The 20,248-nt window shown below is 39.6% G+C and overlaps 1 protein-coding gene across 1 annotated transcript in view; it reads right to left on the bottom strand.

Annotated features, from left to right (window-relative positions):
• The window catches only part of PDZD7 (PDZ domain containing 7), a 790,250-nt gene that overhangs the window by 115,312 nt on the left and 654,690 nt on the right, over positions 1 to 20,248 (bottom strand). The window contains exons 12-13 of the mRNA XM_078643641.1: positions 18,717 to 18,808; positions 15,273 to 15,344 (exon numbers count right to left, since the gene is read on the bottom strand). Coding sequence (XP_078499767.1) covers positions 15,273 to 15,344; positions 18,717 to 18,808 — 164 coding nt within the window. The remainder of the gene's footprint in view (positions 1 to 15,272; positions 15,345 to 18,716; positions 18,809 to 20,248) is intronic.

Below are 20,248 nucleotides of genomic sequence, written 5' to 3'. Positions count from 1 at the left end.
TGTTTAGTGAAACTATGCTTAATTTTATACCCCCTTGTGCTCAAAATATTCTTAGGACATGCCCACCCCCAGCCCCCAATATCACTAGTGAGGGTCAGGCTTTCTTGGTATCCGAAAAGTCATGGAATGTTTCTTGAGTGTCCCTTCAGAACGTATGTCTTTTAGTGAATGTATGTGAAAATTGTACAGCTAAATCCATTATTTGGCCTCATGGTTTACAAAATGTTCTCAGGGGAAGCTTACACCCAACTTAAAGATCCTTGAAGGAAGTCAGGATCAAATGCTCTGTTTGTTGCTCTTTCAATAATCACCAATTGACCCTTCCATTCATATGCCTTAGGAGAAGTGGCTGTACACTGCCAACAGTATTGTTGATGATAATTCATGATTCCTTTTTGAACACTCAGCGTTTATCCAGGTGGTGAGAGCATATCTACTCACACGCATTCTGGTAGTCTGGCTCAGAAGCCCACTATACTAGATTGGGAGCAGAGTCCTTTGTTGGTCTTTGAATCTTTCAGAGCCAGAGGGAAAACAGCTTTTACCACACAGCTGTTACCATACATTACCTTTACCACACATTTATTTTGCCACAATATGCCTTTACTATGCATGCCTGTACGATGAAAATGTATGCATTTTCCAGGTGTGTGTGTGTGTATAAATATATTTGACAAAGACTGCTTGTGCAGTTGAAACGCGTTACCTGGAGCAACGTGGCTCGAAAATAAATCATTTTCAGCTATCCGGAGCATGCTGGAGTCTGCCTCTTATGTGAGAACAGTTGCTTTGATTATATATATATATATATATATATATATATATATATATATATATATACATATATATACACATATACACACACATACATACATACACATACACACACACATATATATAAAAAGGTTTTTGGACAATTTCTTGCCCATAAGGGGTCCCTCACAGACCTCTCCATTAGTCCCATTGAGTCAGAGTACCTCTACCCTGACCCCGTATTTCATTTTTTAATTTAATTTTCTGCGCTGGGAACCGAGTCCAGATAAACAAAGTTGCAGCCACAACTTTCCTCTCAGTTTGTGGCCAGTCAATCGCAGCATTGCAGTTGACATGAGAATTTGAGGATCTGCAGCCCTAGATATACAATTTGTTTTTCTTTTAATAACTCTTAAACTACTGAACGGATTTACACCAAATAACAAAAAGTGTGCTTTCTGGGTCCAAGAGCAACCTTTCTGACAAATTTGGTGCAATTCCGTCAAGCGGTATGGGCTGTAGTTGTGTTCAACATCCCTATGGAAATTAAATTGGGAAATGCACTTTTTGTTGGCCCCGGCTTGATGTATCACCCCGAAAACTTTCCTTGCAGAATAAGACCCAGTGGCACACTTTTTTGGGAATATTTCATGAAGATTAGTTCAATCTAAAATCTAACATGCTTTTCCTATGGAAACTCGGTCCTATCTATAACTACCTACCGGTGACCGCCAACAGGATGTGTGTATGTGAAAATATATATATCGGGAGAGATTATTAAGACAAAAAGAATCCCACTTTATTCTATCACTCGATACTAGAGCCCCCAATGGTTTAAATCTTACGGAAGATTTACATGTTTTTCTGTAATCCACCCAATTGTTTGGTTTATTTCACTAGTATCCTTATGGTGATTCCCCACAGTTGTATCTCTAAAGCTGCAATAAGTCACTTTTTATGAATTAAGAACTTATGCTTGATAAAACGTATTTGTGACTTTACTTTGCGGCTCTTTAGTAAGTTTCAATCATATCAGTTTTTTGAAAATTGCACTGTGATCACTTTATCTCCAAGTTGCATTAGGCATTTTTAAATCTGCTACTATTTTGCAACGTTATTTTTGGCTTTCATTAACTGCTTCCGCTGTTGTTTTGGTAATGTTTTTAATACACGTTTTTGTATGACTTATCATGCTAAACTATGCACTTTATATATACAATTTTTGTTTTATTTTCAGGCCATATTCTCACTACATGTTTCAACTCTGCCAATCAACAAACTGCATTATGAATTGAATTCTGTCAACCTTGTCAAATTTGGATTCATTTGAAATTTATAATGAAGGACAACTCCAACTATGGACTAGATTTGGACACTTGTCACTTTCTGTTCTTCATCTATTTACAATGTATTTATTAAGACACTTGTCGATTATTCTCTACATTTGTATATATTTACATTGTATACATTATGAATCATATATATTTATATATATAATTTTTTTGTTGTAATGTTTTGGCATTAGGCAATCATTACATAGCAAGGTCTATTTAATCAATGGCATTGAACATTTGTGACTCACTCAATATGGCGACTGTTTTAGTCTGTTTTCTATTTTTATTTTGGCATGTGTCAATTAAAATCACCTGTGTATGACCTATAAATTGGTGTTACAATTCGGGGCGCATTATGTGAACAAGCTCCTTCACGGAGCGAAACGCGTCATGGATGACATTATGTCCTTCACTTTTTGTTGTGTGGAATAAGTATCCTGCCTTTTCACTTGAAAAAGACTTGCTGCCTTTCTTTGCCTTTTTGATGCTGTGATCGTTAAGAGTCATTTGGAAGAGGTCCTTACCTGGCTGTTCTCACCGTGGAGTGGTGAGCAGGAACATTGTTGCATCTATCTACCGGGATAAAGCTGCTTCCGGTTTTTGGACCCTCCCGCTTTCTGAGGCACAACTTCGGCGCAGCTAACTGCATTCTTCGCATTGGATTTAGACTGGGATAAGTCTTGCTTTGCTGTGCCCCCCACCAAGCTCGGAAAAGTTGCAACGCCATTTCTGGAGAGGTCGAACGGCTTGGTAGCTGTGTGGCCGGTCGGTCGGCTGACTGACACGGAGCCCGGCACCGATTCCGGTAAGACGCTCCTGTGGGCGGGTGTTTAACTTTCGTGATTTGCCATATTAGGCGGGTTGCGGGATTACGACTATCTAAACTATACCAGCGATTAAGGCAGCTCTTTAACGCTTTTGGCAGAAGCTATCACAACGAGTATTGAAAATCATACGAAACTCCACACAATGATTTCCAGCTACGCGCTCCGGAACCGAGAGAGCACAGCGGAAGCGCGCTTTGAAAACCTTCCGATGGTTCTACTACGGCTACTGATATCAACACAGATGTTAAATCTCTTTTAAAGACTTTGGAGAAACTATTGCGCAGTGAACTTTCAAAATGGTGGGAGAAAAAGTCACTTGAAAAATACAGTGAGGCAAATCGAGTGCCACGAGGCTTGCGTGTCCTTATAGTGCCATCATACAAAAATCCTAACCCACAAATGTTGCAAGAATGGGCGGTTAACAATCTACAAAGCTCAATGAATATGATTCACATACTAATTAAATACGCGGAGATTGACCGCGATGCACTGCTTGTGGAGATTGAAAAAACGAACACACTTTTGGAGGCAAGCGGTGAAACTGATTTCATTCAGAAAAGTAAAACAGACATAGATGTGCGGATAAAAAAATTGGAGGAAACAATAATAGAGCGGAAGGTATTCAAATTCCCTCGAGACAGAAACGATTATGCCACAGGTAAAATATTTACGTTTTCAAGGAAATATGACAACTATAAACGTAAGGCAATGATTGGCACCAGTAAACAAAATGTGAATCAACCAGCAGGTGAAGGTGCAACGTCCTCCACTCACGATCAATCCGATACAACATCTATAAATTCTTTGACATCCAACGATTCAGATGAAAATCACATAACAGCAACACCGGGATTAGCTAGCCTGGCCAACTTTTCTCTAATTGATGAGTTAAGTTTTGTAAACGAGGACCGGCGATACTCCATGCGCTCCCGCAATCCTCCATCAAAGCCGGCAATTCCAGCAGCCAACACCAGCGCGCAAGGAAACGCAAACACAAGCAAAAATACCTTGCAAGGAAAAGTGAAAAAGAACTGGAGAAAATAACAGACAATACGGAAAATACAGTGGTAAATTTAACTGACACTATTCTTACTAAGGCAGAAGAAAAATTATTGTCGCTAGGTTTAACTTTTTATCCTAGTAATAGGTTTTCCTACAATCAAACACGCATTGATGTTTTTAAGTTTATCAGAAAAATCAAATTGATTAAGTATTTTAAATTGACTCAACACGCAAAAAAACACAAATGGAACCAGCAAATGCGGAAAGTTCAGCATCAATGCGTGTGGGTGATTCGAGTGGACTTCAAAACCTATATGATTTGGCACATGAGGATGATTCTCAACCGGGCCCTACAGTCAGTCAGATCTTCACTGTAAATTCACCTGCTCCCAGCCCTTTCAAACCAAAATCGACTTTTCTTCCTCTTATGGCTAGGGATACAGTGGACGTATTCAGCGACAGGGTGGTTACCGAGCTTAAGAATTTAAATCGGAAAGTTTTGAGCAAAACTAGACACACGAATTACATCAATAGCCAATATCATCAGTTGGTCAAAAAACTACAAAATAATCGTGATGTCCTAGTTAAAAACTCCGATAAAGGAGGCTATACGGTACTTTGGGCACGTTCCGATTATTTAATTGAGGCCAATCGACATCTTTCTGATTTGTCATGTTACGCTTTGTCTACTCAACATGAAATGTTGAAAAGTGATGCAATTATTCGGAAAAAGCTACTTAAGTGGCATAAATCAGGTTTACTTTCAAAAGATGAATTCAGGTTTCTGCATGTGGAACATCCCATTGTCCCTTTTTTATATTTTCTTCCTAAAATTCATAAGTTGGTATCCCCTATGCCTGGTCGTCCCATCATCTCTGCCATAGGTAGTATCAATGAAAAGATATCCAAATATGTAGACTATTTTCTTCAACCCCATATGATTAATTTACCATCTTATCTAAAGGATACAACTGACTTTTTAAATAAGGTAAAAAATGTGCAATGGCATTCTAACTATCTATTTTTGATAATGGACATTGAGTCATTATATACTTCGATTAACCATTCACAAGGGATGTATGCTACAGAATATTATCTAAACAATCGTGATATTCTGTTTCGAGGACATAACATTATGTTGATGGAAATTATTAGAATTTGTCTAACCTCCAACTATTTCAAATTCCAGAGTAACATCTACCAGCAATTGCGTGGGGTGGTAATGGGTTCGTGCTTCTCCCCCAGCTATTCATGTTTACTTGTTGGCTGGTGGGAGGAGCGCGTTCTCAGAGTCACACACGCCAGGTGGTTGCCACATATTTTCCATTACTGGCGCTATATTGACGATGTGTGCATTATCTGGAATGGTACTGTAGCTGAAGCTATGTCGTTTGTTAATGAGATTAACATCAACAACCTAAATCTAAAATTCACTGCAACTGTTAACAAGGAGATGGCAGAATTTTTGGATGTCCAGCTATATGTGGACAATGACAATTTGAAAACTAAGCTTTTCCCCAAATCCACTGCGGGCAATTCCATACTCCACGCTCAAAGTGCTCATCCCATACATACCACCAATAGCATCCCCTATGGGGAATTTATTCGAATATGTCGAATTTCTAGTGATGAGGTAATCGCTAATGCCAGTCTAGATTCCTCTATGCAGAGATTTCTAAATAGGGGGTATTCCAGGAGAGTATTGGATCAGGCCCTAGTCAAGGTTAAATCACTTGATAGAAACATGTTGTTAGCATCAAAACCTAAAAATCTGGAGTGTCATTCAGAATGTTCTATCAGACTGATTACTACTTTCAGTTCACAAGAGAGAACAATCCGCCGCATCATTTGTTCAGAATGGCCAACTGTCCTTACAGATAACATCCTAGGCTCAATTCTTCCTAGCCTGCCACCCATCACATTTAGAAGGCCATCATCTATGCGAGATGCTTTGGATAAACGGATGCCGGAGGTTTTACCAAAAAAATCATGGATCAGTAAGACTGTTTTTTTTAAATGCACTTCGTGTCGCGCTTGCACTTTTCCCCGGAACTGTACACACTATACTACAGCTTTCAGTGACACCAAAATTCCAATAAAGGAGCACTTAACCTGTAGGTCGGAGTTTGCAGTTTACAAACTCAAATGCACCTGCAATTTAGAATACATTGGGAGCACAAAACTCCCTGTGCATAAGCGCATCTTACAACACATACGTGCCATTGTGAACAGCAATAGCGACTATCCGGTCGCTAGACATTTTAAAGCTGTTCATAATAACCAGTTAAAAGACTTAGAATATACTGTCTTGTGCTCTGTACTAGTCCCCGGCCGGGGAGGTGATCGGGAGAGATTATTAAGACAAAAATAATCCCACTTTATTCTATCACTCGATACTAGAGCCCCCAATGGTTTAAATATTACGGAAGATTTACATGTTTTTCTGTAATCCACCCAATTGTTTGGTTTATTTCACTAGTATCCTTATGGTGATTCCCCACAGTTGTATCTCTAAAGCTGCAATAAGTCACTTTTTATGAATTAAGAACTTATGCTTGATAAAACGTATTTGTGACTTAACTTGCGGCTCTTTAGTAAGTTTCAATCATATCAGTTTTTTGAAAATTGCACTGTGATCACTTTATCTCCAAGTTGCATTAGGCATTTTTAAACCTGCTACTATTTTGCAACGTTATTTTTGGCTTTCATTAACTGCTTCCGCTGTTGCTTTGGTAATGTTTTTAATACACGTTTTTGTATGGCTTATCACGCTAAACTATGCACTTTATATACACAATTTTTGTTTTATTTTCAGGCCATATTCTCACTACATGTTTCAACTCTGCCAATCAACAAACTGCATTATGAATTGAATTCTGTCGACCTTGTCAAATTTGGATTCATTTGAAATTTATAATGAAGGACAACTCCAACTATGGACTAGATTTGGACACTTGTCACTTTCTGTTCTTCATCTATTTACAATGTATTTATTAAGACACTTGTCGATTATTCTCTACATTTGTATATATTTACATTGTATACATTATGATCCACATATATTCATATATATAATTTTTTTGTTGTTGTAATGTTTTGGCATTAGGCAATCATTACATAGCAAGGTCTATTTAATCAATGGCATTCATTTTTGGCACTGAACATTTGTGACTCACTCAATATGGCGACTGTTTTAGTCTGTTTTCTATTTTTATTTTGGCATGTGTCAATTGAAATCACCTGTGTATGACCTATAAATTGGGGCGCGTTATGTGAACAAGCTCCTTCACGGAGCGAAACGCGTCATGGATGACATTATGTCCTTCACTTTTTGTTGTGTGGAATAAATATCCTGCCTTTTCACTTGAAAAAGACTTGCTGCCTTTCTTTGCCTTTTTGATGCTGTGATCGTTAAGAGTCATTTGGAAGAGGTCCTTACCTGGCTGTTCTCACCGTGGAGTGGTGAGCAGGACCATTGTTGCATACATATATATATATATATATATATATATATATATATATGCGAAAACTCCAAACAACACCACTTCCGGGTCAGACCAAAGTCAGATCGGCGAGGTAACAGAGGAGACGGACCAACAGATGCGCTTCACAGGTTCTTTCTTTATTGCAAGGTTGTCGGTAGGCAGGAGGGCACTACGCGTTTCGGGCTTGAAAAGCCCTTGTTCACATGCAAGTGAGCCAGCTTGAATTTTTTAATTTTATAATGCAGTGCACACCCAATCAGCCCGCCCAGTCACATGGTGTCACAGTGTCATGAAAATAAAAGACATACTACTCCTATCTATTGGAGTATAGTGCAAAATACGGCATTTCTTTAAAATTCTCAATCCACAATTATTATTTGTATAAATCCACAATTATTATTTGTAAAAATACTATATACTTAATTCCGGGATAAATCCATTAAAAAAAACGTACATTTTCACATGAAATAGTGACTGGGATCCTAGGCTGATCCATAAGTGCAAATATATACAGATTAGACTGGTTCCAAGCCTGCGTCGAGTGGAGTGTATTAAAGTGCATGAAGGAATAAGGGAAAAGGGGGATAAAGTGCTAAACCTACATATTGCAAAGTACCCTGTGTATTCAATGCATGAATGCAATCTTAACAGTTAGAGATAGGACACTGTCCTTCTACATATCTCTTTAAAAAACTGTACAAACATTTGATACTGTCATAAAACTACAATATGTAAAATTCCTTATAGCTAAAAACACCCAGTGTAAAAAAGTGATAAAATATTATACAAGAATTTTAATAAAAAGTGTTTGCTAGATTTTAAATAGCAATCAGTGTATAATTAAAAAATTTGGGAAGGTAAGGAGCTAAGTCTATTAATGGCCAAGTGGCCAACAAGGAACTTGACTGACCACGCAACTACCTGACTGGACAAATGCTATCTCTGTTCACCTAGGGTAATATGTTTGACCTACTAGATAACAGGGAACCTGACTATCTAGAGGGGTTCACTACTAGATTAAATAAGAGTACTGGAGACTCAATGTTCAAAAAAGCATAGCATATCACAAAAAATGGCGAAGGTCCTCTGTGATGTTAAGCCCATTCGGCCATTTACAGTCATATTCGAGGATCATTCGTGACTCTAGTTGACGCAGTTTGAGCTCACTGTTGCCCCCTCGCCTTGGTTTGGGGACTGCGGCCACCACATAATATGTTAGGCAATTGATGTCTTTGTTGTGTGAGCTCAAAAAATGGCGTGCCACCGGATATGCGGGATCAGAATGCAAAATAGCCCGAATATGCTGTAAAATTCTGACATGTACTGGCTGTTTAGTACTGCCTACATAATTGAGGCCACAGGTACATGTCAGTACATATACTGCATATTCCGTTTTGCATGTATGCTGGCCTTTGATTGGGATCTCAATATCATTGAAGGGGGTTTTATAGTGTGTCTTATTTATTCCGAAATTACATGCTCTACAAGTAGCATTTTATATATATATATATATATATACACACTCACACACACACATATATACATATAAACCATGGACGTGATCTCCCTGTACACGAACATTGACAATGAAATGGGTCTGAGTGCATGTAAATATTTCCTAAAGGAACGGAACATCCATTATCAAAACCACAATGACATGCTAATGGAGATGATAAAGAGCCTACTCACATACAACATATTCATGTTTGGTGATCTGTTATACCGGCAAAAAAACGGTGCTGCAATGGGCTTCTCATTTAGCCCAAACTATGCCTGTACAGCTATGGGATGGTGGGAGGAAACAATAGCATGGGATGAAAAATATCAAACCTTCACTCAACACATTATAACTTGGAAAAGGTTCATTGATGACCTCTTTATAGTGTGGAATGGTGGAGAAGAAAAATTCTTGGAATATTTCACCATACTGAACAACAGCACATCATGCATAAAATTCACCTACACCATAAACCAAACCAGAGCTATTTTCTTGGACACGGAGGTATATGTAAACAATAATCATATAGAAACCACACTCCACCGTAAATGTACAGCAACTAACGCGACCCTCGAAGCAACCAGCTTCCATCAACAGTCACTGATATCAAGCATCCCCTACGGGGAATTCCTTCGCTTAAGGAGAATTTGCAGCGAAGAGACCGAGTGGCACAAACAAAGCAAGAACTCCATCAAACGTTTCCATAGGAGGAAATACAATAAACAGATTATACAAAAGTGTTGGGAGAGGGCAAATCAGGCAACAAGATCAGAGTGTTTGAAAAAGAAACAGGACAAAACCTCCACGGAAGAAGAACCAATTAGATTAATTTTGAACTACAGCCAGGAATCCAAACAGATAAATAAAATTCTGAGAAAAAATTGGAAAATCCTACAATTAGATCCAACCATGGGCCAAAAAATGGGCAAACATCCAGTAATCACGTACAGAAGAGCCAAAAACCTACAAGATCAATTGGTTCACAGTCACTTCCAAAAAATCACAAAAAAGAAAAAATGGTTACAAACTAAAGGTTTCATAAAATGTTATAATTGCAAGGTATGTGATATTGCAAAACCAACGACGGAAATAACTATGCCCAATAAAAAGATCTGGAAAATCAGAGAATGCATAACTTGCAACAGCAAATATACTATATACATGATCGAATGCCCATGCAAATTGAGATACATTGGCAGCACCATCTGCGAGTTAAAAAAACGCATTCTGGAACATGTGCGCGCAACGGTACACAAGGACAGGAGCAATGCCGTTGCAAAACATATGGAGGCCAATCATGATGGAGACTGGAAACAACTGCGTTTCTGGGGACTTGAAACAATGACCTTATCAGACAGGGGCTGTCACAATGAAAAACTTTTACGACGTAAAGAGTCCAGACACATACTGGCTTTTAGAACAATGACTCCGCTTGGCCTGAATCAATCAGAAAAACTGTACATACATCTCTGAGGACTGCAAAAAAAATTGTAAATATTGTGTTCCCTGCATATCATCCCGTTTAACATGTAAAATAACATCACTTATCTTTTTTTATTTTTAATTTTTATCCCACCTCACACCCCCTCACTTTGGAAAATCTATGCTCACACATACCACACCCACGTCTGACTCGAGTTATGATTTGATAAAATTTTGGCCCACTGGAGGGCAGTACTCAGTGCATGCTCAAATCATACAATCAGACTCAGTTCTGAAAACAACATTAACGATAAAATTGCTAAGGTTATTGGGAATCGAAATTCCAAGAATATTTAATTGTAAACTTCAGGATATGTTAAAATCAAACTACATCACCCAGAATTCTTATCTGTCTGACATCACATTTGTGACCTTGATGTGGTTTTGAACACACCCATTAGGGGGAGTGGCTGTGGTCGTTGAAAATGTTTGAACATTTAAAACATGTGAGCATACCCACACAAACTGACCGTGATCAAGACAGCGGACGCTGTCGAAACGCGTTGGTTATTTTGTTTTGACCCCATGGATGAATAAATTACAACAAGAAACTTAACTGCAGCGGATTTATGAATCTGTTTGTTTGCGACTCCACTTTTCCCCCGATGCGAGGAATCCTTGCTGAAATATATACATATATATACACATATATATGTGTATGTGTATATATATGGTTTGTACTTACATGTAATATACTTATATTTTCACCGTGTAGGCATGCGTGGTAAAATGTTTTGTGGTAAAGACATGCGTGGTAAAGGCATATGCGTTGTAATGGATGCATTGTAAAGACGTGAGTGGTAATGGGAAGTGTATTCCATTATACAACCGAGCCAGAGTGCTGTGCCTGTTGCAAGTGAAGTGGTCTGCTCAGACAATCTGCGGATGGTTTCTGTTACAGCCTACAAGAGTGAGAAACATGTAGTAGACTGGCTTAACTAAGTGATACTATGTATTGGCTCTCAGTTACCATAACATTCCTCTGTCACGTGTCGGTCACCGGTGTGTACCATGTTTCCAGCTTGTTTAAGAGATGCTGAGGTGAGCCACAACAGCTAGGGGAGTCCTGTGCAGTTTTAGTTCTCCGAATAGTATTGTAATGAAGAATTTGCTAATGCCTTCGTCATGGGTGTTTTTGTACAGAAGATTCATTCTAGGTTAGGATGGACCATAGAAATGTGCCCGCCAAAAATGGGCTGATTAAAGTATAATTAAGGAGTTTTGTTAGATAAAGCAGTTGCAGTGGCTCATATTTGAAATGGATGTTGTATCTGGACATTGGAATTTGAAAACAAACTCTTTCTCTAGGGTGCTAAATGGTATCAGGCTACAGTAGCGGATGGATTGAACAATGTGACTACTACAAGAGATTAGGTGGTCACCTCTAGAACAGACTAAGTAAGAGTAGAAGGATGACATACTGCAAGACTTGGTATGCGAATAGGTGTATAAAGGACTTGACAATGGAAGATGTGGACAACGATTTCTGGGTGGTTACAGCAGAACGGACTTTGGGAGGTTTCAGTCGGGTAGGTTGGAATGGTTACTGTGAAGATTGCTAAAGAAAGACTAATAGGTTTGACTCACTTACTAACGTGACGTAAGCTTGACTAAGTCTGAGTACACGGTCTAGGCACATTTCTGGTGGCCTGGAGTGGATAAACACATTTAAAAGTCAGTTAGAATATATCTTGAATGTGTAAACAGTGTCAATTTTAGGAGGACTGGTGCTGTCTCCATGGGTCTAGATGTTTTGCTCATAGAAAAGTTGCCATAGAAAAGAGTCAGATCTGACAATTTTGATTGGATGGGTCAAAACCACAGTATATGCAAGTACTGCATGATCCCTATTACAAGTCCCAAAGGGCAGCACAGCAGTGGATATGTAAACCCGGAGTATTATGTTTTTAAAATTAATCTTTAACATTCCGAAGGCGGGCGCAGATGGTGCTTATCAGTGAAAGTACCTAGAGAACTGGAGCATAATGTTGAATGATAGAGAGCGAGTGCATAAACCTTCTGATCAAATTATGACTGGGTGCATATCCTTACAAATATTACAAGTAAAGAAATTTAACATCAGGTTGCACCTGGGTTGGATGAAGAAGATCAAAAGAACTGACTTAGAAGAAGACGGTCCACAGTGTCATTATGATTGCCCTTTTGCCTGGGTGTTAATTCCACAAACTCAGAATTAGGGCTACTGGGGGCTCCATCAATTTCGGGAGTCAAGAATTAACAAAGATTATGGTCGAATCTTGTGACTCTCCTGCAAAATTGCTTAGGAAATCAGTAATTTCAGGTCCAATTCCCCCAGTAATTCCTCATTCTCCCACTACAGTTTCCAGCTGAGATTCCTGCTACTTTCTTGAGATGAAACTTCCCAGGGAAACATGAGAGCTCTGTTATAACTTCTTGGGTCACATGATGATGGTGGAGCCTGTGACAGTGTTACTAGCGCCAATATGAATTACAAGCCTCTCAAAAGAAAGGTCTTTGTGGAAAGGGTAGAGATGAAGCACAATGATTCGGTTGTATTTGATTTTAGAAAGGCAGGTTGAATTCTGGGTAACAGGGAAGGGGACTATGTGAAGATGAGGTTGCCAGAAAGAGATCAAAGGGGTTTGACTGTATTGTAGTACTTTTAAGGTAACAGAGAAGCTGTGTAATCCTATCTTGGTTAAGGTTTAAAATGTTTAAAGGGTTGTGATTGTGAAGGGCTATTTATTGAATGAGGGTAGGAATGATGCACCGGAGAGAGTTTAAGTGAGACATGGGAAAGGAAGCGATGGACGTGAGCACAGGGATGCCTCCATCCTGACAAGAAGTAATTGTAAGAATTCTTATCTGAGGACATTCACAGATTATGTATCCAGTTAATATTAAGTTGCTTTCGAAGGTTGTTGATTGTTTTGGTGTGGTGTTCTGGCTTGTGCTGTTAGGCATCATGTAAGAGAAGATGAGTTGTGTGTCTCACTCTAGATGTACCTGCCTCCGTCTGATGTATTCTCGAGCTTGTCGAAAGCACAGTTCCTTTGAGATCCACACATTCTACGAGAGGCAGATGGAGGCAAACAGTGATGGCACCTCCTGCGATTGGTTTAGGGTTACTATTACTTAAATGCATTCTCTCTATGCTTTCTGGCATAAATTTCTTATCTCGTTCTAGGCGTGGGCCCACTTTCTTACAGTTGTGTGTCCCTTTTTTCATGATAGTGAGATGTAATCAGTTGCTCTCAAATATCTAGACTACAGACTTCATCCAAGCTTAACGATAGTTCCGCATACAATATACATTAAAGAGATGAGAGTTTCCTATAAGTAAAAATGGGCAATTTAATGTCAGAGGAAAAGGCTTTATCTGAGGATTAAGCATTTTAGGTAGGTTTGTTGCTTTTTATAAGTAGTGCTGGCCACCACTTTGGGTGTGTTCCAAATGTGTAAATTTCTTTTTTTGAGAATTACTAACAAAGTTACCAATATTAAGTACAATTCAAATAATGGATGCTAACTAATATTTGCTTTTAGCCTCAGACTTCAAGTCACATTAGCAATGTGATACCACCACTTCTGAGGCATGCTGTTGAGTGCAAACATTACCATAGTTAGTAGCCAGAAGAAGAGTCGTAAATGAGAAACAGTTGCACTTATGCTATGAAAGATTTTATTCCTGCACTGACTCTTCAACGACTAACAGATGGAGAGAAGCCTCCTCGCGTGTGGTAATAAATAATAGCAACCTTAGAATTTCACTGACATTCTGATTGCAAGCCATCATTTAGTTTAAACAGGCACAATGACGCCAACTGAAAAACAGTGCATCATTAGAAAATTGGAGATTACCCAAGCTCAGCCATTTTAAATCACATCTCATTAATTAGTGCACGCAGTATGCTGGTGGAACCCGCTGATGAGAGGGCTTCCATTCATCAATGTCGCGGAATTCCACCGAGAATGGAGTAGCAGGGCTGACGTCAGAGATCTTGCTTGATGAGTGCTGGATCCTTAGTTGAACTCTTTTTTAGGAATTGTGATAAACTGGGTCAGACTGGCCTATAGGGCAATTAGGTAAATGCCCGATGGGCTCGTCTGACAGGTCACTGTGTAGGTTGTTTTTGGATGCGTATGGGTTCTTTTTGTGGTCTGCTGGCTCTGTTTTTATTGTTGATTTCCCAGATATTGAAACAAACATTGTCTGCATCAAGCTCAAAATCAATGCCCAACTAGTGAAACACTCATACAACAGGCCTTCACAAATTCAAAACTACCTCAATTTGCGCAAACATGGGCCACTTATTTTAGCTATCAAATTCACTAAAGGGGGCCACTTTTATTTTGGTTCCCAGGCCTATTTGCTATCCAAGTCTGAAACTTGAGGTAAATAGAATTAAAAAAACATAAAATAAAAGCAAAAGAACTAAATACAGAGATTGGACTGGTAATCCTGGCACTGAAGCAGACTACTTTTTAGGCAGAGAAAATGCAGTCACTCACATTGAAGGCTGCCAATGTCTAAAGTGGTCTGACTCATTGCCCCATGCTGTACTTGGCGAAGCAAAACGTCAAAGATACAAGAATAGACCACACCCTGAGTCCTAAAGAGTAAAAAGATCAAAGCTAAGTAGGGAGAGTCAAGGCTAGTGGTCTGTGGAGTGTGAAGAAGGAGAGAAGATGACCGCAGTAGGAGCACCATGGGGAGATCTGCATTTGATAACATCAAACTTGAGTACCGGGCATTTTTAGGATGAACACAGCCCTGACTCATTCGCAGGTCTGTGACAATAGTCCACTAAATGCATAATAACAACATAGTTGCCCATTTATCATAACCTACTTCTTAAATCAGATAGAAAATATATGAAAACGTAGAAACCATTCAGGTGGTACTAACCTGGAACTGAAGTTATGAGATGTCTCTTTGGAGGAGTGTCATGCTGAGCTGGTCGAAGGGCAGAAGATCTTACTGTAAAAAGAAATATATTGTTTCAGAACACATTAATTGTGACTGATTTGCATTAATATATGGGATAAAGTACCCTCTACCGTACCTTATAACGATATTGCAAGTCACTGAGGCATTCCGGGACACACTGATTAATGGAACTCTGAGGTGACTCAATCAATCAATGTTCTTGCAAAACACTGCTACTTACCCATTAGGGTCTCTATCTTGTAAAGCATGGCTACTTACCAGTAAATGTCTCAAGGCGCTGAATGGGGAGGATCTGCTGTTCAGTCTAAGAGCCAGGTCTTGGGGTATTTCGTGAAATGAGGCAGAGATGGAGATTACCCGAGATGAAGAGATAAAATTCCAGGTCTTTGCAGTGAGATAGAAGAAGGATTTTCCTCCAGCAGTGGTACTGCGGATTCGTGGGATGGTGGCCAGGGCCTGATGGGCGGAGCAAAGATGTCTAGTGGGAGTGTGGAAGGAGAGGCGGTGGTTGAGGTACGCGAGTCTGGCATTGTGGAGGGCTTTGTAGACATGTGTGAGGAGTTGTAGGTGATAGTTTTGTTGCCCGGGATCCAGTGGAGGTCTCTCAGGTGGCGGGTGATGTGGCTGGGGATGTTCAGGATGAGTCCGACGTAGGCTTGGATGTTTTGCAGCTTCTGCTGGAGTTTTTGCATGGAGCCGGTGTAGAGTGCATTGTCAAAGTCGAATTTGCTGCTTACGAGTGTTCCCCGCCATCTTAAGCAGCATTTTTGCCCGCCAGATCTTGACAGCGGGCAGTGTGCAGGCAGGCAGAAAGCTCGACCGCCACGCATCCGACGAGCTACTTGAGACTGACAGTGCTGGGATTAGGATGGTCCCTCCCCACCAGCGTTTCCATGGCGAAAGGCTGGCAGGGATGGACATTGGGAACGCGTAGCGGGCCCCTCTTCACCCCAGGCACTTTTCTTTGGATGTGGTGCCGCCCCAACAGATCCCTCTACTAAGTGACTGGCACTACATGGTGCCTGTCACGTAGTACAGGGATGTGTTACACATCCCTTTTTTCCATTGCGGAGGATGCTGCAGCCTCTTTATCACCTCTCTGATTGGCTCCTTCTATTCTTCCACAACTTCTCGTTTTTTGGGAACTCTTTTATGCTTTTTCGCGACACACTCCAAGAGAGTGCATGATTTCCAGCTGTGTCTCCATAAATGTTTCTTTCTTCTGCTCTACCGCTTCCTGTATTCTTACATCAAGTCCGTGTGCTTCTCCATATTTGTGTCTTTTGTTAACCTAAAGTAAGGAATAGTTTATAAGTGTGTGTCGCCAATTTATTACTTCAAGCTTCTGTAAGGCATTACCCTTTTACAAGCATCAGTTTTGTTTTTTGAGGCACTTTTCATATTATTTATGCATAGAAGTGTGTGTTTAGCTGCCTGTCAGAGCCATGACTTGATATTTTAGAGGTAGCTTTTCAGAGGGAGATCTTCTAAAATGCTTCACTACCGGCAGCAGTATAACTTCCATTGGGATGCCAGGAGCGGTCATTTTCTTTTTAAAACTGTGAAGGTTTGTAGGTCATTTGGCCCATGAAAAGGCTGTTATCTTTATAATGCCAAAAAAGATTTCAGGCCAATTTGCTGCATATCCGGTGGTTTAAACAAGCTGTAAAATATATACATTTTCCAAATATGTTCCGTTTATACTTCTGGTAATACACCTCGTTCCTCTAACATGAAAGCACTTAAGCACACATGTCTTTATTTTTTGGGGAAACCCATGAATATTTTGCAGTGATTAACAGTTCAATTTAGTTTTCTACTGGGATGCCTTTCTGTTTGATGCTACATTCTGTGGACCAAGTGCTCCTTTGCTCTCTTGGAACATGCTCTCCACAATGTACAACACTTTTACACAAGCTGGATAACTGAGTTGCAATTATTTATTGTTTGGCAATTTAATATGCAGAGTTTTGTCCTTCTGCATTTAATACAATAATCGTAAAAATGCACGTTGTTTCCTTTTCATAATGATAGCAGCTTTCCAACTGCACATGATATTGCACGTGTGATTTTTATTGTAAGAAAAACAGAATTTAAAAAATCTGTCTTTCCTACTTGGCATGTGCTTCTTAATAAACCCCACATTAATTGGTTTATTAGGAATCCTATAAAAAAAGAGTACATGTTGTATGCTGCTGGCGATGGGGCCTGCAGCAAACAGCAGCTCTGGGGTCACACCTACATCTTATCCATATGCCTGTTTATTACTGCTTTAGGATGACATTTTACAGGCATAGTTTGGCAGCCTTGACAATATTATGTGCTCCTGGTCAAGAAATGAAGGTCAAAATACATTTTTCGCTGGATTTACTGGACAATAAATACATGGTCTGTTAAGTCATATATATGTAAATTCACTGAAAACAACAAAGGTTACAGGGACGTTATAGTTAGGAAATAGAATTTAAAAAACGTTCGAATTTCAAGGAAAAAATACAAATGTCTATGGGGCATGATAGTTCGTCTCAGATTTCACTTGTACAAAACCTTTGAAATTCAGCAGTTAAGTTACTTGCGCTAACTATAACTCACGCCCCCGCAATGCGCTGCTTATGACCTCACATATTACATCACTGATGACATGGTCAGTCATCATGGATGAAATCATCTGAATTGACATCACTGATCACATCATCCAGTGAGTGTAAGTGAAAGTTAAAGATATATACTAAGCTATTGTATAAGTTAAATTACTATTATTTTTGTACTACTAATGAATGATACTGTTTCTAATATAGGTTATATGGGTGGCACTGTGACTATCTGTATCGGAGTGGGTGTCTGCGTGGTTGTATGTGTGTGTGAGTGGCTTTATAGGTGAGTGAGTGACTAAGGCCCTGTATGGGTAGGTGAGTGTGTGTGTGTGTTTGTGTGTGAGTGGCTGTATTGGTGACTGAGTGGCTGTGTGAATGGCTCTATGGGTGAGTGACTGGGTGTGTAAGTGGGTGTATTCTCTTAGTTGTTAATATGCTGTGGCACGAATCTGTCATCTCTATTATGTGACTTACAGAAAACACTCTTAGCACTACAGCAAAACAGCTATATTTTCATGTAAATCATATTTACCATTTAATATCAACTTTCAAGAGAAAAAACATTTCGGTTATGTTCTTGGTAAGAAACAATGAAGATAACGTACATACGTGTATATTTCTAGAAAAAGAGAAAAAAGAGTAACCATACAGTTGAAAACTTTATTTTTACTTTAAATACGAACTGTGCATTCGATTTCTGGTACTTGGATGAGTCACGCAAAAACACTTTCATAAAAGGCAACTGATGCAAAGGACAAATATTCCTATTAAAAAAAAGCAAATACTAACTCAGTGTCTCTTATCCTACCTGTTCTGCTCTTGAGAGCGTCATATGCTTCATGTTCCAGAGGGATAACCATGCTGTCAAACCTTCCCAGATCAGTAGGAGTAACTAACGTTCTAAAATCAGAAAAACGCAAAGTTCTTACACTTAATGTCACCCAACCACAATTTAGCACCAACAGGTGTCAAGTGCAGGCGAAACATTTAAGAAACATTGACATTATTTCGTCGAAGCAGGTTATTTGGAAACATTTCAGAACACAGTCCCCAAAATATTGTGGCAGGGTACACTTTGATACTGGCCTCAATGAATAAGAAGTGTCAGTCTAAGTAAAAGTGCATGGAGATGGGTTCTGACCCACTTAATCCACACCGATATTTTTATTTTGGACCTCTGGTATTTGGACTCGTGCTATGATTGAGTCTAATTTATGGAGCCTCACTCACATCTGCCGACACCGCTTTGAGTGATAACGCGAGTGCCCACCTTTTCAAATAAAGCCTACTGCAGCACTATTAGGGTAAGTGTAAAGTGTGTGTACGGGAAAGTTATATTCACTACATTATCTTGCAAATAAATTTTATCCAAATTTGAAATGTGTTGTAAGGGGAAAGCTTATACTCTACAACATTAATAATATGGCACACTTTGACAAACAAATCTAGTAGCATTGACTTTTTATTAATTCACCCTCATGGTTGTATCAGGCTGACTGGGGCAAGTATTGTGTTTTTAGGGATTAAGGTTTGCTCATTACAAAATGGTGCTTCTACCTGGCTGCTTATCTGCCCTACAGAGTTGGCAATGCCTGGCACAAAGGAGCACGGACATAAAAACTTTGACAGCCTTAGGATTTTCTTGGTATGTGTGGGTAAATGAATAAGAGGAGCTTTGGGGATCCTAAAGCTGGATAAAACCGGGGGTAGGGCTCCCCGAATTAGAACTGTATTATGTGGCGGCGCATCTCCAGCATGCAGCCAGTTGGTGTGTGGACGTGAGCAACTGAGAGAAATATTTATTAGCACGAGCTCCAGGGGCAACAAATTTACCAGTATGATTGTTGGCGGGACCCAACAAAATAACCAATGCACAAGTATCATGGAGCAGGTGGCATGGGGTGTGGAAGACCACCATTAAAGTAATAATATAGGAAACCCACTTCTTAAGGAAGTTCCCAATGTGGTGGTTACAACCCTTCCTGAAAATCATTAGCAGTATGTCAGTGGTTAGGTGGAGGGAAGGAGGGAAGGAGGAAGCTTAATGCTGGGCGACTTATATCCAGGAGCCTTGGAATTGTGCAAGAGAGATTATGTCAAACTGCTTGGTGAAATGGGGAGGGGGTTGTTGTAGCATAAGATGAGCACACTCTCATGTCAAATAAGCAGACAGAAATAGGGGGTTGTGATTTTTTAAATTGATGCAGCAACAAATGATGGATGGAATGCTGAAGGAAGAACAATAGTTACTTACCTGTAATCTGTGGTTCTCCAGTATTGGTGTCTTTCATAGATTCACATGCCTGAATCATTCCCCGTCGTCGGAGTAGGAGTCCCACG

This window comes from Lissotriton helveticus, chromosome 5_1, assembly GCF_964261635.1.
Source record: "Lissotriton helveticus chromosome 5_1, aLisHel1.1, whole genome shotgun sequence".
NCBI lineage: Eukaryota > Metazoa > Chordata > Amphibia > Caudata > Salamandridae > Lissotriton > Lissotriton helveticus.
Note: the sequence above shows the minus strand (reverse complement) of the source record. Positions and strands in the feature narration are given on the sequence as shown.